The sequence below is a fragment of the Jaculus jaculus genome, chromosome 14, assembly GCF_020740685.1.
Source record: "Jaculus jaculus isolate mJacJac1 chromosome 14, mJacJac1.mat.Y.cur, whole genome shotgun sequence".
Taxonomy (NCBI): Eukaryota; Metazoa; Chordata; class Mammalia; order Rodentia; family Dipodidae; genus Jaculus; species Jaculus jaculus.
Genome location: NC_059115.1, coordinates 46,595,718 through 46,620,308, shown reverse-complemented (window position 1 = coordinate 46,620,308; position 24,591 = coordinate 46,595,718). Strand labels below are relative to the sequence as shown.

The following is a 24,591-nucleotide window of genomic DNA, read 5'->3' as shown; positions in this document are numbered from 1 at the left end:
ATATTTGTTATGAAAAATTTATATTTGGGTGCTGGAGAGATGGCTTAGAGGTTCAGGTACTTGCCTGCAGAGTCAAAGGACCCAGGTTCAATTCCCCAGGACCCACATAAGCCAGATGCACAAATTGTCACATGTGTTGTTTGCAGTGGCTGGAGGCCCGGGCACACCTTTTGTTTTCTCTCTCCCCTGCCTATTTTTCTCAAATAAATAAATAATAAAATACTTAAAAATTGATATTTGGTAAAGGACTTGTATAACTACGTGGTGAGTTTTTATATAATAGTTGAGTTCTCCCTTATCTACCAATAATAACCTTTGTCTTTTGTGAAACATTGAGAACATCAGCAAGGCACTCTTAACTAAACAAAAGTGATTTTTTGTTTGTTTGTTTGTTTTGGGTTTCTGAGGCCCAGGCTGACTTGGAAATCACTATGTAGTCTCAAGGTAACCTCGATCTCTCAGCAATACTACCTCTGGGTCCCAGAGTGCTGGGATTAAAGGTGTGTGCACCATGCCCCGCTAAAGTGATTTTGTTTGAAAGTGTTGCTGTGCTTCATATCCTGTTGTTTTAAATTACAACCTAGGGTTTTATACTTGTAGATTTTTTTTTTTTGTTTTGGGAAGATATGTTTTTGGGGTTGAATTGTTCCATAACTTGTGTAGTAACAGTTTGAGGTTTAGAGTAACAGCATTGAATACAATGAACTGTGCTTATATTAACCATAAATTCATATTTGCATGCAGGTTTGTTTTCTTTTTTTTGTCACTGGGGTTGGGAGGTGGTTTCCAGACAGCCCTAGCTGACCTGTAACTCATTTTGTTAGTCCCAGGCTGTCCTTGAACTCACTGCAATTTTAAAAGCATCCAGCTTTCAGGCAGGTTTTATTTGAAAAGGTTTTATTTGTAATTTTTAATTACATAAATGGTCTCATTTTTTTTATTCAGGTGCTTAATCATGGGATTTGAAACAAGATGTTTAATCCAGTTAATTTGTTGAATGTCATATTCTTATTTTAAGCTTAGGAATTTGATTAAAATATCAATAAGTGATACTTTTGCATTGGGTGAGTCAATAAATTGTGTTTGGGGGAGGTGTCATGCATTGCCTTTGTTTCAACAGCTGTAGTTTTCCTGTGGCTTTGGGATGGGAAGGAGTCTTATTTTGAGTCTGTACCCTATTATCCTGTGCAATTATTTAACCAAATACATGTTTCCTTAAATTTTACTTGAGTTGTGTATGTGTGTTTGTGTGTGAGGCAGGGTCTCACTGAAGCCCAGCTGATGTGGAACTCACTCAGTAAACCTAGGCTGGCCTCAGACTCACAGCAGACCTCCTGCTTCAGCCTCCCAACTGCTAGGATTAAGGGCATGTAGCCACCATGCTCGGCTTACTGTTTTTCCTCTATTTATTTGAGATAGAGGTAGGTAGAGAGAGAGAAAATAGGTGCGCCAGGGTCGCTGCAAATGAACTCCAGACACGTGCACCACCTTGAGTATCTGGATTATGTGGGTCCTGGGGAATCGAACCTGGATTCTTTGGCTTTGCAGGCAAGTGCCTTAACTGCTAAGCCATCTCCTCAGACTTTGGCTTACTTTTTATTTATTTGAGAGAGAGAGAACAAGAGGCAAATAGAGAATTGACATGCCAGGGCCTCTGGCCACTGCATACACACTCCAGGTGCATGCACCACTTTGTGCTTCTGGCTTGTGTGGGTATTGGGGAATCGAACCTGGGTCCTTATTTACAACTTCCTTAAATAACAAGGTACCATGTTCATAATATCCTCTCCAGTGAATTCCTTTTTTCTTTTTTGCTTTTTTTTTTTTTTTTTTTTTTTTTTTTTGGTTTTTCGAGGTAGGGTCTCACTCTGGTCCAGGCTGACCTGGAATTAACTCTGTAGTCTCAGGGTGGCCTTGAACTCATGGCGATCCTCCTACCTCTGCCTCCCAAGTGCTGGGATTAAAGGTGTGCGCCACCACACCCGGCCTTTTTTGCTTTTTTGAGGTAGGGTCTTGCTTTAGCCCAGGCTGACTTAGAACTCACTATGCAGTCTCAAGCCTTGAACCCATGATGATCCTTCTACCTCTGCCTCCCTAGTGCTAGAATTAAAAGGCATGTATCACCATATCCGGCCTTAAATGCCTTCTTTCCAACTAGCCTCTCTTATGTTTTGCTGCCATTTTCCCCTCCCATTCAGGTCTTGGATCAGCCACTGTGAGGCCATGAATATCAAGGCTACTTTGTGTCTGAATGATAGTATTGTAAGCAGTTCTCTCCATCCTTTACCTCTGACATTCTTTGTGCCACTTTTAAAATTTTGATTAACATTTTCCATGATTATAAAAAAAAAATCCCATGGTAATTCCCTCCCTCCCCATCCCGACATTTTCCCCTTTGAATCTTTGTGCCACTTTTTTCCCAATGTCACTTAGTCTTTAAAGGTGTGATAGAGATGCTTCATTTAGTGCTGCACATTCCACTATCACTTCTCAGCACTTTGATAAGTTTTGAGTCACCCCAGTGGTCACTGCCACCTGAAAAGCTCTTAAGTAAAAGGGTAACATTAATGTATGGCCATGAGTGTTTAGAGGGCAGTTTGGTGAGCACATTTAGTTCAGGCAACAGTCGTAGGCTGTTTGTTGACTAGGTTAGGCATTATTGGGATTAAAGATGTCTGCCACCATGCCTGGCCCCTTTTTTTAGAATAACTGGATCATTTACCCTAATTAGGTAGAGTCTAAGTCTTAATCAGTTGTACATTAAGGATTATGTAGCAGTTTCTTTCACATGCTGGCACACATCGCCTGTCAGCAGCTAATGGAAGGAAAGGGTTTGTTTCAGCTCACAGTTTCTAGGGGCACCTGGCATTTCATACCTTGTTAGCAGGAATTAAGCAGCAAGAGTGAGCTAGTTTTGAACACGTAGTGTGGGTGACTGATAAAGTTCAAGGTGTATTGCTGGTGACACACCTGAGCTTCCAGCCAGGCTTCCCCTACCAGAGGCTCTACATTTACCCCAACTTACCACGACTCAGTGTTTTGAAGCTGTGGGGGACATTTCACATTCAGACCACTAGATTTTTATTTTCTGTTTGCCTCTTTGAGCTATATTATAATTTGTTACTATGTTGAAACATGTCTGTAATCGGTTTTGTTTTCTTATTTTGAATACAATCTTTATTTTTTTAAAGTGTGTAAACATGTATCTCTTTGTGCTTATGTGGATTGCCAAGGTCATTGTTGTATGTCTCCTCTACCTTATATTTTGGGACAGTCTGACCCTGAAACTAGAGTACAATAAATTGGGTAGTCACCAAGCTCAAAGGATTATCCTGTTTCCACTTATCTATACAGTCAATGTACCCTGACCATATTCCCCGCCCACCACTCTTTTTTTCCCCCTTCCTTATCACCATTCAATTGAATCCCTTATTTCCAACTTGTCCCTCTTCTTTTCCATTGTCTTAACTTACTAAATTTATTTGTAAGCAGAGAGAAAGGCAGTGGGTACGGCAAGGCGGCAGTACCTCTGCAGGTGAACTCCAGACACGTGCCATACTGTGCATCTGGGTTTATGTGGGTTTGTGACTTGAGCCAAGGTCATTTTGCTGCTCAGACTTCTCTCATTCACCCTCCCCCATTTTTTTTTGTTTCTGCTTATTTTTTTATGATATTGTGTAGGTATCATCAGCTACTGTGAATTCATGTATGCAACTTCTACTTTGTGTCTGCAAGACAGAATTTTAGAAGCATTTCCCTCCCCCATCCTTTAGCTCTTACATTTTTTCCACCACCTATTGCATGGTGGTCCCTGAGCCTTCAGGAGGGTATGCTAGAGGTGCCTCATTTAATGCTGGAGACTCCACTGTCTCGTCTCAGCACTTTGTTGAATTTTGCATCTCCCAAGTGGTCATCACTATCTAAAGAGAAGCTCTCTAATCAAAAGTGAGAGTAGCATTAATACATAAATATAAACATATATAATTTGGTGGGCTATGTATATGTAAATCCAGACAATAGTAGCAGTTATTCCCTAGGGCTTGTGACCTCCCCAGCCATAGGATTTTGACTATTTTTTTAGTACCAGACAAAAATTCCCTCAAGTTTGATCAGAGTGCAGTTTATTTCCCCTACAGTGGGCATGCCATAATTGCACCAGCTGTAATTGTTTTTTTCCTGGCTAGGAGGACCTACTGTTGGTTCAGCCCATTGATGACTTTGCTTCAGCAGGCTGTGTAGCACTTCACAGCACTATGACAGTTAGTCAACAGGGAGGAGGCTTCCAGCTTATTTAGCTCCAGCTTGATTTTTCAGTGTTCTTCAGTCCTAGCATGTAGTGTCTTCAGCAATATGGTCTCACCATCTAGTTCTGGTGGGTAACCAAGAGCCTTGGCAATAAAAGAAGAGTGATGGTAGGGGGATATGATCAGGGTATCTTGTGTGTATGGAGGTTGTCAAGAAGTTTAATATATATAAAGTGTCAAAAATTTGGGCTGGAAAGATCCACTGAAGGTTTTTTCTTTGATACTTAGTATTTGATAAAAGTATTAAATAACAATTTAGCCAACTTATGCACACTAACAGATGAAAAGCTTTGACAAACATTGGAGCTACAACAGCTCATGTGCAGTATTGAGGCTCCTTACCATAAGTAAATAGGGCTCATGCTTCACTGCCTAAGTTTTGAAATATTTCACAATGCTATTTTAATAAATCTTGAACTTTATGGTATTTTTTCCAGCTATTTTTTTTTAATTAAGAATATATGTTGTATGCACACGTTGGTGCTATCATTTCCCTCCTCCCTGCCCCCAGACCACTGAGGGCCTACCTCAGTGGGGTTGGTGCTACTCCCCATGGGGTTGTGGGTTATATGTTGTGAGATAAGAAGTCAGTCATGAGGGAGGGGGTATGCCTCTGGGTATGCTCTCCTGATCTGTGGCTCTTAAAAACTTTCTTAACCCCCTCCTTCGCAAAATTTCCTGAGTTGTGGGTGTGTTTTAAATTTACCAAAATGTTAAGCTCTCAGGAGCTTCTCAATTTCTGCTTTGGTATGTGTTGAGTATCCTTAGCATCTGTCTTTCACCATGGTGCAGATCGTCAGGCTTGCAGTGGAAACAACTCTCATTCATCTCACCAGGTCCCCTGTGGTTTCACTGTCAAGGAGAAAGGTTTCGGTGGTATCAGTTCATTTTGGGTTTAGTTTTATATTTATCCCCACCCCCAACCCTTCTTTAGGTTTAAAACATACCTGTGTGTGTGAGTCTGCTTAGCTTTTCAATACTGAGAGATGCTTGAGTCATTTTCCATTAAGTACTTAGAATAAGTTAGGCTGGTTGCCAAAGAAAGACAACTAAAGCCATGTTATACACAAAACAAAAGCAAGTGACTGCTTTGGTATTTTCCTTAATAAAATGTTTGGAGTCAGATCATCTGATGCATTTCTTACTGGTTACCTGTTTGTCATAGTGTGTCTTTCTTTATAAGTTCTGCTTCTGAATATTTGTGCTTTTGTGCAACCATCTCATTTTATGCTCCTTTCTTTGGCAGAAGAAAATTTATTTTTTTAAAGTTTTTATTAATTTATTGGAGCTCCTCTAGCCACTGCAAATGAACTCCTGATGCGTGCACCACCATGTATGTGCATCTGTCTTATGTGGGTTCTGGGGAGTCAAACCTGGTCCTTAGGCTTTGCAGGCAAGCACCTTAATCAAGCAAAAGCCATCTCTCCAGCCCAAGAGTTTTTTTTTTTTGTTTTGAGTTAAAAATTTTTAAATATTTATTTATTATTTGAGAGAGTTACGTGGGGCACATGAAAACCTCCTGGCACTGTAAATAAACCCCAAGTACATGTGCCACCTGATGCATTGGGGTTTACAAGTGTGTATTGTGGAATTAAGGAACTGAATCTGGGCCAGCAGACTTTGTAGACAAGTGCCTTTAAATTTCAGCTCAACCATATCTCCAGCCCTCTTTGAGGTTTTTAACACTAATAGAACAAAAATTACATACTGGGCTTAAATTGGATAACTAAACATTTGTTTTCTTATAATAAACATAGTTTCAAAATTTGTTACAAATCTTACATTGACTTTTATTTTACTTTATTTATTTATCTTGGAGATAAAGCCTCACTCTAGCTCAGACTAACCTAGAATTCACTTTGTGGTTTCAGGGTGGTCTCAATTTACAGCAATCCTGCTACCTCTGCCTCCAGAGTGTTGGCATTAATGGCATGCAGCCCCGCACGTAGCTTTAACATTACTTTAAAAAAATTATTGGCAACTTCCATAATGATAGACAAATAAACCATGATAATTCCCTCCCCTCCTTACATTCCCCTTCACAAATCCACACTCCATCATATCACTTCCCCCTCTGTGTGTCTCTTGTATTTTTTTTTACATTTTTTTTATTGACAACTTCCATGATTATAACCAATACCCCATGGTAATTCCTCCCCCACACACACTTTACCCTTTGAAACTCCACTCGCCATCTTATCCCTTCCCCCTCTCAATCAGTCTCTTCTCTTATTTCGATCTCATTATCTTTTCTTCCTGTTATGATGGTCTTGTGTAGGTAGTGTCAGGCACTGTGAGGACATGAATATCCAGGCCATTTTGTGTCTGGAGGAGCACCTTGTAAGGAGTCCTACCTTTCCTTTGGCTCTTACGTTCTTACTACCACCTCTTCCTTAATGGACCCTGAACCATGGAAGGTGTGACTGAGATATTTCAGTGCTGAGCACTCCTCTGTTACTTCTTAGCACCATGGTACCTTCTGACTCATCCCAAGGTCACTACCATCTGAAAAGAGAAGGTTCTCTAACCAAAAGTGAGACTAGCATTAATAAATATATGGGTATGAACATTAAGAGAAATGCTTACTGGGGGCAGTTTGGTGAGCATAGTATGTACGTTTAGCTAGACCGTAGCAGACGTTATACCCATAGGGCTCATGACTACCCCTGTTGTAGGTTTCCAGTATCAGGGATGTATTCCCTTCCATGGAGCAGGCCTCCAGTCCAATTAGAGGGCAGATGTTTTTCCCCATAACAGATGTACCACTATTGTACCTGTTGGTTCATTTGGACTGACTGGCCAAAGCGAAGGCTTGCAGTGTCCACTGTTGAGTATCTTCACTGGTGATTTCTCTCCTATTGAACTGCATGCAGCGTGGCTTTTTCCAGCTTTCTATCAGCTGGTTTACATGGAGGAGGTTTTCAGCTCAGTTCTAGCAGGAATTCTCAGTGACTTTGCTGCCCAAGTATGTGGAGTCTTCAGCAATAGGGTCTTACCATCTATTCCTGGTGGGAAAGCAAGGGCCTTGGCAATGGCCTGTTATGCTTTGGTGGCATCAGGCACCTCCCTAGCCAGCAACTTACTGGAAGGTATCCCAACCTTGGCCCTGAAAAGTTTCTAATAACAATCTATGGCTCCTGAGTGTTCTATTGTCCAAAAACATAAATTTCCATATGACTTATTTATATCCTCTTAGATTTTGATTAGCCCACCCTTTACCTTTCCTTTACTCAATCTCTTTCCCCTGACCTCACTTAGGTCTTTTCACCCCCATTGATTAATCTGTTCTTCTATTTACCAATACAATACAGTCCTATTAAGTACATGCTTCTCCTTTCAATTCCCTTTATATCTCCTTTCTAGCTTACTGGTCTCTGCTATTGAGTTTTCTTCCTACTTACAAAGAAGTCCAATCCTTTCTAGCTAAGATCCACATATGAGAGAGAACTTGTGACCTTTGAGTCTGGGTTACCTCACTTAGAATAATCCTTTCCAGATCCATCCATTTTCATGCAGATTTCAGAACTTCATTTTTTTTAAACTGCTGTGGAGAGCTCCATTGTTTAATGTGCCACATCTTCATTATCCACTCATCAGTTGAGGGACATCTAAGCGGGGTCCATTTCCTAGCTATTGTGATTAGAGTGTCAATAAACATGGTTGAGCAAGTATCTTTAAGGTAGTGAGATGAGTCCTTAGGATATATGCCTAGGAGTGGTATAGCTGGGTCATATGGGCAGATCTATTTTTAGCTGGCAATGGAACTTCCATGCTGATTTCCAAAATGGCTGGACCAAATTGCATTCCCACCAACAGTGTAGAAATAGTTCCTCTTTTCCCACATCCTCACCAGCATTTATGGTCATTTGTTTCCATGATGGTAGCCAATCTGCCTGGGATAAGATTGAATCTCAATGTAGTTTTAATCTGCATTTGGTTTCATAGCATAGTTTTTAATTGGCTTGTTTTCTTTTTTTTCAATTTTTTGAGTTCTTTGTGTATCCTAGATATTAACCCTTTATCAGAGGTATAGCTGGCAAAGATTTTTTCCCATTCTGTAGGTTGCCTCTTTCCTCTGTTCACAGTGTCTTTTGCCATACAAAAACTTTGTAATTTCATGAGGTCCCAGTGGTTAATCTGTGGTCTTATTTCCTGAGCAAATTGGGGTTATATTCAGAAAGTCTCTGTCAGGACCAGTATTTTGAAGTGTTTCCCCTGCCTTTTCCTCCAGCAGCTTCAGTGTTTCAGGTCTGATATTAAGGTCTTTGATCCATTTGAACTTAATTCTTGTGCATGGAGAGAGAGAAGGATCTGTTTTCATCCTTCTACAGATACAGATCCAGTTTTCCCAGCACCATTTGCTGAAGAGGCTATCTTTTCTCCAATGAGGTTTTTTTTTGGCATTTTTGTCGAATATCAGGTTCGTTATAGCTACCTGGACTTACATATGGGTCCTCTCTACTATTCCATTGATCTGCATGTCTGTTTTTGTGCCAGTACCATGCTGTTTTTGTTACTATGGCTCTGTTGTATAGGTTAAAATCAGGTATGTTGGTACCACCAACCTTATTTTTGTTGCTCAAAATTATTTTAGATATTTGAGGGGTTTTTGTGCTTCCAAATGAAATTTTGATTATTTTTTTCTATTTGCATGAAGAATGCCATTGGAATTTTGATGGATATTGCCTGAAATGTGTAGACTGCTTTTGGTAAGATTGCTGTCCTCACAATATTGATTTTTTGATCTGGGAACAAGGGATGTGTTTGCATTTCCTAGTGTCTTACACAGTTTCTGGCTTGAGTATTTTCATTGTGGAGATCCTTCACTTCCTTAGTTAGGTTTATTCCAAGGTACTTTATTTATTTTCTTGATTTAGTTGTGAATGGGAGTGATTCTCTGATTTCATCCTCTGTGTGTTTGTTGTTAGCATATAGGAAGGCTCTTGATTTCTGTGTGTTTATTTTGTATCCTACTATATGACCATAGTTGTTTATCAGCTCTAACAGTTTGCTGGTAGAGTCTTTAGGGTCCTTTATGTATAGAATCATGTCATCTGCAAATAATGATAGCTTGTTCTCTTCCTTTCCAATTTGTATCTCTTTTATGTGTGTCTCTTGCCTTATTAACATGGCTAAGACTTCCAGTACTGTATTAAATAAAAGTGGGGACAGTGGACACCCTTGTCTTGTTCCTGATTTTAGTGGAAAAGCTTCAAGTTTTTGTCCATTTATTGATTTGTGTATGTTGAACCATCCCTGCATCTCTGGGGTAAAATCTACTTGGTTGGGATGAGTGATCTTTCAGATATATTCTCGTATTTGCCAATATTTCGTTGAGAATTTTTGCACCTATTTTCCTGAGGGAGATCGGTACGTAATTTTCTTTTTTTGTTCTATCTTTGCCTGGTTTTGGTATCAGGGTGATTGTGGCTTCATAGAAGGAGTTTAGTACAATTCCTTCTTTTTCTATTTTATGGAAAACATTAAGAAGCAGGTGTTAGTTCTTATATGAAGGTCTGATAAAATGTACCAGTGAATCCATCTGGACCTGGACTTATTTTAGTTGGGAGATTTTTGATAACTATTTGGATCTGTATACTTAGTCTATGTGGTTAATCTCATCCTGATTTAATTTAGGTCATATAAATCAAGGAAATAATTTCTTTCATATTTTCAAACTTAGTAGAGTATATGTTCTTATATAGTAGTATCTGTTGTGATGGTTCCTTTTTCATCTCTAATTTTGTTAATTTGTGTCTTTCTTTTGGTCAGATTTGATAGAGGTTTATCAATGTTGTTTATCCTTTGCAAAGAGTCAATTCTTTGTTTTATTCATTCTTTGGATTTTTTGTTTCTATTTCATTAATTTTTACCCTAATCTTTTTATGATCTTTTGATCCCATTATGATCAGGTGGAGTGCAAGGAATAATGCCAATTTTCCTGTATTTGTTTTGTGTCCCAATATATGGTCTATTTTAGAGAATGTTCTGCTGAAAAGAATGTGTGCTCCACAGTACTTGGATGAAATGCCCTGTATATATCTGTTAGGTCCAGATGCATCTCTTTTTATTTTCATTTTTTTTGCCGGGATGACCTATCAGATGATGAGAGAGGGGTGTTGAAGTCACCCATTACCACTTTGTTTGGTGTTATCTGTGACCTTAGTTCTACTAGCGTTTATTTGATGAATTTGGGGGCCCCCATGTTAAGTGCATATATGTTTAGGATTGTAATGTCCTCCTGTTGGAGTGTGCCTTTAATCAATATAAAGTTACCTTCCTTATCTTTCCTAATTAATGTTGGGCTGAAGTCCACCCCTGTCAGATACTAAGAGCAACCCCTGCTTGTTTTCTATGCCCATTTGCTTGAAACACTGTTTTCTCACCTTTCACCCTAAGACTGTGTCCATCTTTTGTAGAAAGGTGAGTTTCTTGCAGGTAACAAATTGAAGGATCCTGCTTTTTGACCCAGTCTGCAAACAAACCTATGTCTTTTGGTTGGTGCATTGAGGCTGAAGAGTTACTATTGAAAGGTGTGAGTTTATTTTTTCCAGTTTTCTTGTTTTGTGGTTCTTCCGGTTTTACCTTTGCTCTCTCGTATTAACTAGTATTTTAGTATGGTTTTTTCCAGGTTCCTTATATGTGTGCTTTTCTTTCTCTTCAGCATGGAAGATACTTTCAAGTATTTTCTGTAAAACTGGTTTTGTCTTCAAATATTTCTTTAGCCTGTTTTTGTTGTGGGATGTCCTTATTTCTTCATGAGTTTGAATGCATAGCTGTGTAGGATAAAGTAACCTGTGTTGACAGTTGAATATATCATTCCAAGCCCTTCTGGCTTTTAAAATTTGCATTGAGTAATCTGCTGTTATCCTGATGGGCTTGCCTTTACATGTGACTTGATTTTTGACTCTTTAACTGCTTTCAATATATTTTCTTTGGTTTGTATGTTTGGTATTTTGTATGTTTGGTTTGTATGTTTGGTAGGTCTTGTCTGTTTGGTGTTCTAAAGGTTTCCTGTATCTGCATTGGCATCTCTTTCCCAATTTGGGGGAAATTTTTTTCTATGATTTTGTTGAAAGCTCTTACTTACTATGCCTTTGGAGTGAAATTCTTTTCCTTCTAGTATACTCTGAATTCTTATGTTTGCTGTTTTCATAGTGTCCCAAGGAATGATTCTTTTGAAATCTTTCTCAAGCATTTCCTCTAAATCAGTCTCACTGGAGGTCATTTCTGGTGCTTTAATGCTTTTTAGTGGATTTATATTGTCGTGTTTTTTTTTTTTGTATTTCTTATGTTATAATGTACATATTTTTGCATCTTGGATTTATTTAATGCAAGTCTGATGCTACATATCTTCAGGGTAGGAGTGTAAGGTGCTAGGTGTGGCTCTTAAGACTCTCAGAGTTAACTACAAAAGTGACCCTAGCTAGATGTTGGGTTTGCCTGCTAAGAATATTCAAGTAAGCTGGCTAGAACAAAATACGAGGCAAATTCTAAAATTTAGCTACTTTGTCACATTCAATGAAAAACAGCAGAGTATTTATGCAAGAGTAGGTGTTATAACAACCAGATCCTCTAACAAAGTCACAGTCACTTAGAATGTGTATTGCCTCACACCCTTAATCCTGCCATCTAGGAGGCTAAGATTTCTGGTCTGTTGAGGGTTCCAAGTCCACTTGTGACCAAGTGAGACCTTTCCCTAACGAATGACAGAAGAGTAAACAAAGATACTATATAAGTCAGGAAGCAACAAATGACAAGCCAAAAATATAGCTTATTTAAGAATGGCAAATTTGCCGGGCGTGGTGGCGCATGCCTTTAGTCCCAGCACTTGGGAGGCAGAGGTAGGAGGATCCCGTGAGTTCAAGGCCACCCTGAGACTTCAGAGTTAATTCCAGGTCAGCCTGGATCAGAGTGAGACCTACCTTGAAAAACCAAAACAAAACAAAATGTCTTTATTTCTCCACAAATTTTAAAAGAAAACTGTTGGATACAGTCGCCTTGGTTGGTAGTTAATTCCAGGGCTTGAAATCCATCCTTCCACACTGTCTTTCCTGGCTTTGGGGTTCACGTTGATAAGACAAGTGAGAGTAGCATTGATATATGGGTATGAACATTATGGAAGAGTGCTTGCTGGGCAGTTTGGTGAGGATAATACGTGCATTTAGTCAAATACCAAGCAGGCATTACATCCCTAGGTCTTATGAATTCCCCTGTTGTAGGTTTTCAGTACAAGGCATGTGTTCCCTTGCATAGAGCAGGCCTCCAGTCCAATTAGAGAACAGTTGGTTTCCCCAATAACAGGCATACCACACTATTGCACCTATTGGCTCATTTGGCCTGGCTGGTCCAACCTAAGACTTGCAGTGTTCACTGTTGTTTGTCTCCACTGATGGTTTCTCTCCCCCATGTAGCTGCATGCAGCGTAGCTTTTTCCCAACTTTTTGTCAGCTGTTCTACACGGAGGAGGTTTTCAGCTCATCTCCAGCAAGATTTCTCTGACTTTGCAGCGCAAGCATGTGGAATCTTAAGCAATAGGGTCTAACATTGTCTTTGACAAGAACAGTATTGATGTTTAGAATGAAAATCAAGTGTAGTTGTACATACAAGCTCTTTTTGGCTGTTCATGTCTTCTGAATCACCAGGTCCCAGCTCTGGTAAGCCCCCTATCATCTCAGCCCAAGTGGGCTGAGATGGGAACCCCTACTCCAATGTGGCCTCTGTACCTTCTCCTGCCTCCACATGGCAAGAGCTCTCTGTACATTTTTCTATCCTTTTCTTAATTTAAGAAAATCTATGTCTTAAAAAGAAAATGAACAAGTTACTGATTTTGTCAAATATATGTATCATGAAAAGGTACATGATTTGAAGTTAGAGTAGAGAGAATGTTATGCCAATGCCCCATACTGAAATGAAGAACATTGTGAATGTTAGCTCTTTGAGACTTTGTACTTATCTTCCTAAGCAGATTAATGGATTTTGTATGGCTCACAGTGAGATCTGAAGATTGATGCTTGTGTTTTGGCTATGTGTATCTGATCTGGTGCCTGTGGTTGGTGTTGCTATGCAGCTATGATGCTGCTGGCTGCTTGTAATTCTGAGTGCCTCAGCCTTTCTTTTTACAAAGTGACTTATTCCAACTCTTGCCTCTACTTGCTGGAATCAAGTGAATAGCACATTTTGGTGAAAATACTTGGCAAAGTTAACAATGAAGTTTCTACCAGAATATCAAGTATATATGTGTACATTTTAAGTTTGACTAAAAGAGTAGGTAGTATCTAAAGTTTTATAGTGCAGCAGAATGAAATTAAAACTATTTATATCATTTATGGTTTTCTTCAGACTGTTTGCTTTGGTTTTTTGAGGTAGGGTCTTACTCTTGCCCAAGCCTGAGTTCTGGGATTAAGGGCATGTGCCACCACTGGCTTCTTTCAGACATTTTTGTATATGAGAATGCTTGAAAAAATATTTTGTACATAAATTAAGTTACTTGTGTTTCCTCACTTGTAAATCTAAAAATGAGTTACCAAAATATAAAATACTATATTTTTTGTGGATCAATTTTAAAGTGTTCTGTTACTTTTTAGTGTTATTTTTTATAGCCTTTTAAAAGAAGAAAGCTTTCCTATTGGTCAGTAAAGGCAGGTGTGCTTATTGTCTTGTGTATTTTATTTTATTTATTTTGGGTTTTCGAGGTAGGGTCTCACTCTAGCTCAGGCTGACCTGGAATTCACTATGTAGTCTCATGGTGGCCTCTGACTCATGGTGATCCTCCTACCTATGCCTCCTATGTGCTGGGATTAAAGGCATGCGCCACCACGCCCAGCTTGTATCGTATATTTTAAAAGAGTCGTTCATCCAGTCTTTTCCCTATTGTAACATTTTGTTTTGTAGCTTAACATGTGGGTCAGTCACAGCTTTAAGTAGCAAGATAAATAATGCTCTTAACTTTCTTGGTAACTAATGACCTCAAACTGTGAAATTATATTCTTTTGCAGCATCCCTTTTACTATTCAACGACTCTGTGAATTGCTAACAGATCCGAGGAGAAACTATACAGGAACAGACAAATTTCTCAGAGGAGTAGAAAAGGTATTTATTTTGTTATGGGAATTATATATTAAACTGAAGCCTGATAATCTGAAAAGAACATTGGGTAAGGTGTTTTTTTTTTTTTTTTCAGAGTCCTTTTCTTGAATCTTTTTAAGGCTATCCAGTTTTCCTATGCTGTTCTTTGTTTCAGAGAGGGAATTTTCTATTTTTAGGAGGAGGCAGAAGAAGGCCCAGGTGACCATTTTCAAGTTTTGAGAAAATTGTTTATCTTTTAAATAGTCATTATATGCAACAACATATTAAAAGCTCTGAAAAGTTGTATAGTTTCCATTGTTAACTTTAATAATGTATTACAAATATGCCTGTGGCATTCTGGAGCTTAGAAATTTGCTGGTAGAAAGCATTTAAATTATGTATTGAGTAGAAAGATGGAGGTCAACTTGTGGTGAAGGGGGTTACTAGTAGTAACAAGGAAAGAACATTCTGAAGAAAGGAAATAATTTGATAACAAAGATGTCAAAGTGCTTGAATGAACAGAAAGGAAGAAGTTGCCATTGGAGTGAATATTTGGAGCAAGTAGGGCTGGCCACTGAGTTCCTAGTTCCAAGTTGGTGTTGGTCGTTGATGTCTAAAGCAGCACATTGTCCACTGTAGATTCCTTTTTAGAATCAGTTACTTTACTCTGGAACAGGAGTGGTTTTCAGTAGTTTGGCCCGTATCATTGCCGAGCTTCTTCTCCATCAGTTGATTACAGCGGGCAAGAGATGAGGGATTGTTTCTATTTGTGTTAGTGGTCACACTGGAGCTTGTGGTGCTGTGTAGCTATTAGGGCCCTGCCAGTCACTGACCCACTGATAATGCAAGTCTCATTTTCTTCCTCAGAAATGTGGGTGGAGGATGGGTTCTCACTTCTTGGGGTGTGGCATCATAATGCTGACACCTTTTCTCAGGGCTTTATAAGTAAGCGCATTAAGCTTGGACTGAGTATTTCTACTTCAAAGTATGTGTAGAAGAGAACTTGAGCCCACTGTGAACTATAGTCCTGATGTCTGGCTCCAGAACAGGGGTAAAACAGCATTGTCAAAATTATCTTTCAATCCTTCGTTACTTAATACTTTTCAGTTTGTTTTAAATTTATTGTTTTAGTTTTTTTGAGTCGTAATCTCACGACTCTCCCAGGCTGACATGGAACTCATGGCTCAGCCTGGGATTAAAGGCATGTGCCACCATTTTGGGGGATTTTCAAAATCATTATTAACCATTTTTCCTATATTAAGAAAGTTGGAATGAATTAAAGATTAACTCAGTAGGGTGATTTTGAGAAATTTAAAATCAGGAGTTTTATGTTGCAAGTGCCTTTCCCTTATATTAAGTCAGACTTTTTTGTTACAGAATGTGATGGTTGTTAGCTGCGTTTGTCCTTCTTCAGAGTAAGTACTAAGGTGTTTTTATACTTTTGATACTCCATTGAATTGCTTTATTCTAATATTCTTAAGATATGTGACATGTTACATATAACCTGAACGTGACACTTATTCTTTGTGAATCAATCACCCCATCACCAAAGTAGTGTGTCTTCCTAGTGGAGTTGTAGCTCCTGTGATAGCAGCTGAGGTGCTTTTCTAGCGTTTACTGCTGTATTTAGGAAAGCTTTTTGGTGGTGTTCTTCACAGTTGTACAAGTATCTGAGTCAGGATTTAAAAAAATTATTTATTTATTTGAAAGAGCAAAGGAGAAAGAGGCAGAGAGAATGGGTACACCAAGGCCTGTAGCCACTGCAGGTGAACTCCAAGATGCCTGTGTCACCTTGTGAATCTGGCTTACGTGGGTCCTGAGGAATAGAACTGACGTCCTTCGGCTTTGCAGGCAAATGCCTTAACTGCTAAGCCATCCCTCCAGCCCCAATAGTCAGGATTTTTATAGCAACATAAGAACTTGCCTTAGGGTATATTTGGGCTAGATAATACTTTGTTGTGGATTGGTGGTTCTGGGTATTGAAGGAGGCATAGTAGTGTCCCTTGCTTATATCTACCAAGGCTGTACTGCCCACCCCTACATCCGAGATTGCTAGTATCCAGTGGTTACCTCTTCCTGAGAACCACTGGTTTTGCCATTATCTTAGCTGCTGCTGTAACTGTTGTTTTTGTTGTACAATAGTAGTGAAATCCTTTGTAGAGCCTTGAGTTTACTTGTGCTGCAAAATTATATACTAAGATAACCCTCTGATGGGATACTTCTTGGTAGAGAACCTTTAGAAATAAAGCTTTATGATAAAATGTTGACTTGCTTTTGATTTAAATGCTTTGTTTTGCTAATGAAAGTAAAAACCTGTGACTAGGAAAATGGCTCAGTTGTTAAAGGCACTTGCTTGCAAAGTCTTGTGGCCCAGGTACAGTTCCCCAGCTGCCAATGAAAGCTACCACTGCAACGGCAAAAAGTGCACACACAGATTTTACAAAAAGAAATAGGAAAGAGTGAAGTAATCTGCAAAGTATTTTTTATTTTTAATTTGTGAGAGGGGTGTATGGGTATACTAGGGCCTGTAAACAAGTGCCTTTAACCACAGAACCACCTCCCCCAGTCCTTAAAATAACCATATCTTAAAAGATTCTGGTCTGGAGAGGTGGCTTAGTGGGTAAGGCGCTTGCCTGCGAAGCCTACTGACCCAGGTTTGATACTCCAGTACCCATGTAAGCAAAAACAAAAAATGATGCAAAAAGTGGTGCGTGCATCTGGAATTCGTTTGCAGTTCTTTCTGCCTGCTTGCCTCCCTCCCCACCTCTCTCACATAAGTAAATTATTTTTTAAAATATTTTATTTATATTTACTTGACAGAGAGGGAGGGAGAGAAAATGGGTGCACCAGGGCCTCCAGCCACTGCAAACGAACTCCAGATGCATGTGCCCCCTTGTGCATCTGGCTAACATGGGTCTTGGGTCCTTTGGCTTTGCAGGCAAGTTCCTTAACCACTCAGCCATCCCTCCAGCCCAAATTAAATTTTTTAAAAAAGATCTTTTAGGCCCATGATTCTTATCAAAATCAAAGTAAGCCACTCAACCAATTTTTCTTTTGTTACAGGAAAAATAGTTCCAACAGTTTAAATCGAATGAATGGAGTGATGTTTCCTGGAAATTCACCAAACTATACTGACAGGTGAGGTGATATATATATATATATATTGTGTGTGTGTGTGTGTGTGTGTGTCTGTCTGTCTGTCTACACGTGTATGTATGTATGTATGAAATTTTTATCGACAACTTCCATAGTATTTTATATTTTAAGTATCCATAGAGCTTGCAGTTTTCTTATTTTTGAATAGCAAAGATTATATATATGTGTATGTATGTATTTTTGTAATTTTGGGGGGGGGGGTTGTTTTTGAGATAGGCTTCATTCTAGCCCAGGCTGACCTGGAATTCATTGTGTAGTCTCAGGATGGCCTCAAACTCAGGTGATCCTCCTACGTCTGCTTCTCAAGCTGGGACTAAAGGCATTCACCATCATACCCAGCTTCAAAAATATATATAGTATGATAAAGCATGAATCTGAAAGTCAGTTGGAGCAAGTACTTGTGGGGGAGGGATGACTTCTCACAAAAAACAGAAAATGATGTTGATTTATCTTATTATAGGTCTAATATAAATGGGCCAGGAACACCCAGGCCACTTAATCGACCAAAGGTTTCCTTGTCAGCCCCCTTGACAACAAATGGTTTGCCTGAGAGCCCAGACAGCAAAGAGTCAAGTCTACAGCAAAATGAAGAGAAAAATCACAGGTGTGTGTGCATGTGTGAGTACTGTATAAGGAATGACAGAATGTTTGTTTAGACATTCAACATTGAAGCCGGGCATGCTGATGCAAACCTTTAATATGAGCACTTGGGACAACTGAGGTAGGTGGATTGGTGAGTTTGAGACCACCCTGGATTGAGAAAGTGTTCTCGATCAACCTGCACTAGAGTGAGACCCAGACTTGAAGCAATTTAAAAAAGGGGGAGGGATTAACATTTATGAATAGGTTTCAGCACTGTTTATTTACAGTGCACACCGGCCCTTCAGTATCTACTTTTCCATCTTTATAGCTTCAGGGAATCACAGATCCAGAGGTGTTTGGGGGAAATTTGCATCCATTCCCATTCAGGTATAGATTTTCCTCTTATGTGGTATGACAGTATGTCCCTATCATTTAAATTATGGTACGCATTTTTAAGAATATGGGGGAGTATGTATAAACTCTTCAAATACTATGCATTTTATATAGGAACATCACTACCTTCAAATTTTGGTCCTGGAACGTCCCCATAGGTCCTAAGGGATGGCTGTATGACTGCGGAGGTTGTAGGAGCTACAGCTTTGGTATACAGCTTTTGTACAGCTGAATGTGGACATAAAAGAGACAGAATTGCCCAAAAGTGTATAACTTGCCGAATAGTATTTCCTCACAGAAAGTGAAGTAGTCAGGAAGCAGTTTAGATTGACCCGAAAGAATTGTCTTTGGTTTTTCAGGTGACCACAGATTAACTTTGACACTAAAATACAACTTTTCAAAAGTTACTAGGTCTTCAAAATGAGAACATAGAAGGTGAGGAAGAGAATCTTACTAATGACACTTTAACAAAAACATTTGCAGTGATTCTCCAACACCTGATGCGGAGGCGTCCTCGTTGAGCCCCGTAAAAAATAAACATACAGATGAGGATGCTGTGGAAGCCGAGGGACATGAGGTAAAAAGACTCAGGTTTGACAAAGAAGATGACGTCAGAGAGCTGGCCAGTCAGACGGTCTCTCAGGAGAGTTCTTCAGCGGCAGAAGAAACCGAAGTTTCATCACCTCAGGGAAAGGACAAAGAAAGTAGTTGCACCAGACAGCACTGTACGGATGATGATGAAGAGGACGATGAAGAGGAGGAAGAAGGTATTTAGATTCCATCTGAAAGAGCATACTAGGATAGGAGCAATTCTTGGTACTTTGCAGGGGGAGAATATGAATCTTTTTGTTTTTTGAGGTAGGATCACATACTTGAGAATATAAATCTTAACATTGAAACTCCTTACAGTGCTGATGTTGGCCTTTCTCCCATCCAAGTACTAAACAGGCACTACCCTGCTGAGCTTCTGAGATCAGGCATGTGCAGAGTGGTATGGCCACAGACTGATGGTGGCTTTTCTGTCCTGTATGTGGTTGCTGCTTATTTTTGGAGTATACGATTCAAACTATCTTTAACAGTTCGTGAAATTTAACTGTGGTAGTGGTTGGGGGGGGGGGGTGAAAACAAATTTAACTATAACAACATTTTGTTATCTTTAGAGTCTTTTATGACGTCAAGAGAAATGATCCCAGAAAGGAACAATCAAGAAAAAGAAACTGAGGATGCCTTAACTGTGAATGAAGAGACTTCTGAGGAAAGTAACCAGATGGAGGAATCTGACCTGCCCCAAGCTGAGGAAGATTCACATTTGGGAGCTAGTGAGAATCCAGGCACTGTAAGTAGAGGCTCTGACTGCCATGAGACAGAAGAGCTAGGAGAATGCGATTCAAGCCCAGCTGGAGAGAGCCTTACTGAGCCATGTATGGAAAATGATGAAGCCACGGACGTCACAGATGAGCCGATGGAACAAGACTAACCTTAGAGACGTGTAGATGCAGTATTTACAGACAGTTCTGGTTTTACACTGTATAAAACTTTTAAGTAATAAAGTGGACCTTTAGTTTTACAAGAGAAGCAGGTTGTAAAATACAAGTACCTTAAGAGTTAATCCTGAGTTGTACATGTAAGAACTGTGAATATCAGCTCCTCTGGGTCCTGCTTCACTGACTTGTTTCTGTTTGGTTTGTTTGTATTTTTGTTTTTCTTGGTCTGCTCAAATCAGTGGTTTGTGTATAGATTTTTGTTTTTCAAATTTAGAATTAAAGTTTTTAAACTGGAAGGTAATTATAATTTTGAAGATCACATTTGGTTTATACACATGCAAGGGAGCGTTGTGTCTTTGACAGCTGTAGCGGGTTTCATATTTTGGTCATAGTTTCCACATTTTAACATTTGAATTATAGGGTTTCATTTGGTTTCCAGATTTTATTGTTTGACTATGTACAATGGAACTTTAAGTCATATATACATATATAAATATATATATATATATTATTCTAAGGGGGGAAATGTTATATTTTTCTGTTTCTATAAGAGATGAATACAGTGGATACTTTTCTAATGGTGATGATTGAGTTCACTTCTTTCAGAAGACATTTTCTTTATCTTCTGAGTAATTAGAATAAAATCTGGCCCCTGTGGAACTCTGGAAATCTCAAGTCTGTTGAAATACCAGGTTAAACACATTCCAAGAGATCTGTGCAAATTCAAATTTTTTTGTATACTTCTAAGGTGCCTGAGAATAAAAGACTTCATTATTTATGAGAAAATGTGCTTTATCTTGGGAATTGTGTTCAAACATTAGCTTCCTGTTTTGTAGAATGAATGCTTATGAAGCTGACGTGTGACCATCTCAAAAGAACCAGGCAGGTTCCTTTATGTTTTGCTTGCTTTTCCAAACATTGTGAATATTACGCCTTTCTTTCTAAATTATTCTAGAGTATGCATATGTCAGTGATTGGAACACCACTGTACTGGAAGAATTAATATATTACTTTAGTAATATCCCTGAGCTGAGCTGACTGAAGCTTTAGGGGTGCATAGAAACCACCATAATTTGTATAACATTTTGAAGTGAATTGAATATTTTTGAACATGCTTCTTCGACAGCCAGTGTTATATTTTTCAGATCAACACAAAGCACAATGATTACTCTAAACTCAATATTTTCAAATTCCCATATTTGAAGTCATGCAAGCTGCAACTTCCCTGTCAAAATTACTGGCTGCCAAATTTATACCTGTTTCTTCAGCTGTACCTTTTGATATTTAGAATTTTTAAATTTCTGTAAAGTAGATTTTGTAGAATGTAATGTGTTCACTGCCTTTGTGAAGCGGTATATAATTGTATAATTTCGTGTGTAAACTGAATGCTTGGGCTTTCAATACAGTATTCATATAAAGCAATAAATATTAATGTTATGAAATATTCGAGTACATTTTTATCAACAAATGAAAGAATCCCTTTTAGTTTCAGAGAACTGAAGTACACAGGTGAATTTACGTAAAACACTGCACACCAATTCTGTGTCACGTGCTTTGGGTGAGGGAACCCATAAGGTTTCCATTTTGAATACTTAAAAATTACTATGACTGAAAACACCAAAATGATTGAGCTGTTTATGTTTGTATAGTAATATACTACTGACTGCTTGGCTGTCAGGGCCATAGCAGCTAGATGATATACTTAGGAATATAGCTGAAAAAACTGAATATTGATTTACTGTGCCCAAGAGGAATAAAAGTCAAACATCTTAAAATTAAAAATTGGCAAAAGTTAAAATGAAGCAAATTTTAAATGTGGCATCCATTTGTAGTGATCTGTTTATTTGGTTGAGGAATTTTGCTAATGAGAGCATATTTTAAACTTTAGGTTTAGGAACTTTGAAGTTTTCCTTAGAATATTTATGAGATTGTTGTCAAACCTGTTCTTTAAGCTCTGGTGACCTTTTGATAGCTTGTAGTGCCATGGACCATTTGTAAACAAATCAATTTACTTCTGTTGGTTATAAGTTGAATATTTGGCATCATGACTTTGAGGTCTGTGGTTTTATTTGTAAACTTGCAATTGCTATTTTTGCAAGGGCAAATGTATTTCTTTATTAAATAAAGTACAATAATGGTGAATGTACCAAAACAGCATCATTTAACTCTGTGAGAGATCTGCATTTTAAATCTAGTTTAATAGTTTTAATATTTATTAGCCACTCATATGTTGATCCTAGATCAGTCATTGCTTTTCACAAAGATAAATGTAGAGTGCTGATGGGATGTCTAGGATAGGCGGGATGCTCACTAAATTGGGAAGTCTTGTTCAGCTGGTTTAATCTAAAAGGTATGTCCACTTGGATACATTCCCACAAGTCCACATACATGCTCTTACCTACAGACTTGGCTCAGTAAGGATGTCAGTGCCAGTAGAAATGGAGTCACTGGTGATGTTGAAAAGGTTCACATCAGACTTAGTTCTCTAAACCTGCCCAGCAAAGTCCCTGCATAAGATCAGAGGTAGTCAGGATGTTTATTACTTCTTCGTCCTTAGACTCAGCAGATGGCCATCTTCTGAACTGAGATGGAATCTGATGCCAAGGAGGAAACTAAATGCGTTTTTAGTACTTTTCCTTTTTAAAAGTGAAAACAAATCCTCACACATTTTCAAAAACTCTAGTTCTGAAAATGTGGTGGAACAAAAACAGATAGTGAAAACGGTATTTTAGGTGTTGAGTTTAACCCACTTACAGTTCCTCACAACTGTACCTTTCAAACGTGTGGCCAAGGTGACAATTCCAGTCAGGCTACCATGACCATTAGGATTTGGAAAGCTATCCCAGGAATCTCCCATCGGAAAGTGGCGTTGAGATCCAGAGGGTTTTATTTTGCTGGTGTAGATAGGCATGTACTTAATGCATTTTTGCATTTGTAAAAACAGTTTTTCAACAAATGTAATATACGAGTTTACTTAAAGGTACTTGGGCAGAGCCTAATGCTGCTGCAATGTTTGTTTATGAAAAATGTAATGTGCTAAGGATGAAAATGCAACCTGTAGAACCAAAGGAAATTTCGGGTAGTATTTCAAATTGTCCTCTGAACAGGAATTTCTTAACAATACTCATTTTAGCAAAATGAAGGTCAGTTCTTGAGATTTGTGCTAATCACAAAAGAATGAATGCAAAAGCACCTTGTAATTTCATATGGAATTATTAAAATTAGCTTTACTGAGTTATTGGTCTAATAAACATGCTAGTATGTATTGGTTAGAATACATCTATTTCACATTTTCAAATAATCCGTACACTACAGAATTTTCTTTTTTTCCAACTTGGAGTCTAGTTACTTTGCCAAATAAATGTATTATTTTCATAATGCAATAAAATATAAATTAGAATGTCTTCATGTGTGGAATACTTTATTTACTGATACAGCTCACCCCTACTTCCTTTCCCTCAGCCGAGGTTCTGCAAGTCTTTTCAGATCCACAGGGAGGAAGGTAATGAATGCATGCATTGTGCCCTTTCCTCAAGGAATCCCGGTACCTGTGCCAGCAGGGAGGATGCAGCTGAGTTCACTTGGCATGCGGATACAGGCATGCACAGACTTCTTTTATGGTGTGATCTACGTCAGCTGTGTGCACAGACCTACATTTACGTTGGGCCATCTTAGAGACCCCTCAGAAGTGGCTGCTGGGCAGGGTATGATTCCTTGAGAGGGCTGCCAGTTCTGGGCTGTTTGGTATTTCCACTGCCCAGTTTCTTCCTGTTGTGTTGGCTCTTTATAATGTCTCCACTACATTGTACAGCTTGTGCAGAACTGGGACTAAGAGTTGACTCAGGAATTGGGTGGTCACTGGCTGCTTTCCTATCAAATGTCCCATTCCTTTTTATGCTAACAATTGAGAAGAACCAAGTTTGCAATCTTTGAGTTGACTTGTAAGCTATCAAGAGTTTATTCCCTCCCCCACCACAAAAAATTAATTCCCAAAGGCAGTGTGATTTTTCTTAATGAGTACACCCCTCCCCCCAAATAAAAGTGCAAACTCCACTGTTGTGATTTTATCGCAGGCTAGCATGCGTAAAGGTGCTGAGTTCGGCTCTTCAGTCTTTAGCGGTTGGTTGCAGTACAAGGCTGGATGTCTGATAGCAGCTGCAGTTGAGTAACCTGGAAACGAGTATCTCAGCAGCTTTCTGGGGAAAGCTGGCCTTTGTGAATTGCAGCACATCTCACCTGCTAGGTGGGAGGTTGACATTAAGCACCTGTCTTTTTTTTTTTTTTTTTTTCCGAGGTAGGGTGTCTGGCTCAGGCTGACCTGGAATTCACTATGTAGTCTCAAACTCTCGGCAATCCTACCTCTGCCTCCCGAGTGCTGGGATTAAAGGCATGCGCCACCACGCCCGGCTCTAAGCACATGTCTTAGAGACATTATCATGGAATTTGCTTCAAGAGCTGGGCCTGGTGGTGTAGGTTTGGAATCTTAAGCCCCTCTTTGTAAAAGTTGAAAGTTTGCCTGGGGCCGTAGGTAAGTTTGAGACCAGTTTGGGCAACTTAAACTTGGTTTTAAAACATGAGGGTGGCCAAGTGTGGTGGCACTTGCC

General features: G+C 39.0%; 1 protein-coding gene across 2 annotated transcripts in view; it reads left to right on the top strand.

Annotated features, from left to right (window-relative positions):
- Positions 1-22,144, top strand: part of Ppp4r2 (protein phosphatase 4 regulatory subunit 2) — a 53,146-nt gene extending 31,002 nt beyond the window's left edge. For both annotated transcript variants that reach the window (XM_045133998.1, XM_045133997.1), the window contains 6 exons: positions 14,303-14,396; positions 15,750-15,787; positions 17,436-17,510; positions 17,989-18,132; positions 18,987-19,270; positions 19,664-22,144. In XM_045133998.1, the coding sequence (XP_044989933.1) occupies positions 14,303-14,396; positions 15,750-15,787; positions 17,436-17,510; positions 17,989-18,132; positions 18,987-19,270; positions 19,664-19,980 (952 nt within the window). In that variant the 3' untranslated portion in view covers positions 19,981-22,144. The remainder of the gene's footprint in view (positions 1-14,302; positions 14,397-15,749; positions 15,788-17,435; positions 17,511-17,988; positions 18,133-18,986; positions 19,271-19,663) is intronic.
- Positions 22,145-24,591: the final 2,447 nt, after the last annotated feature.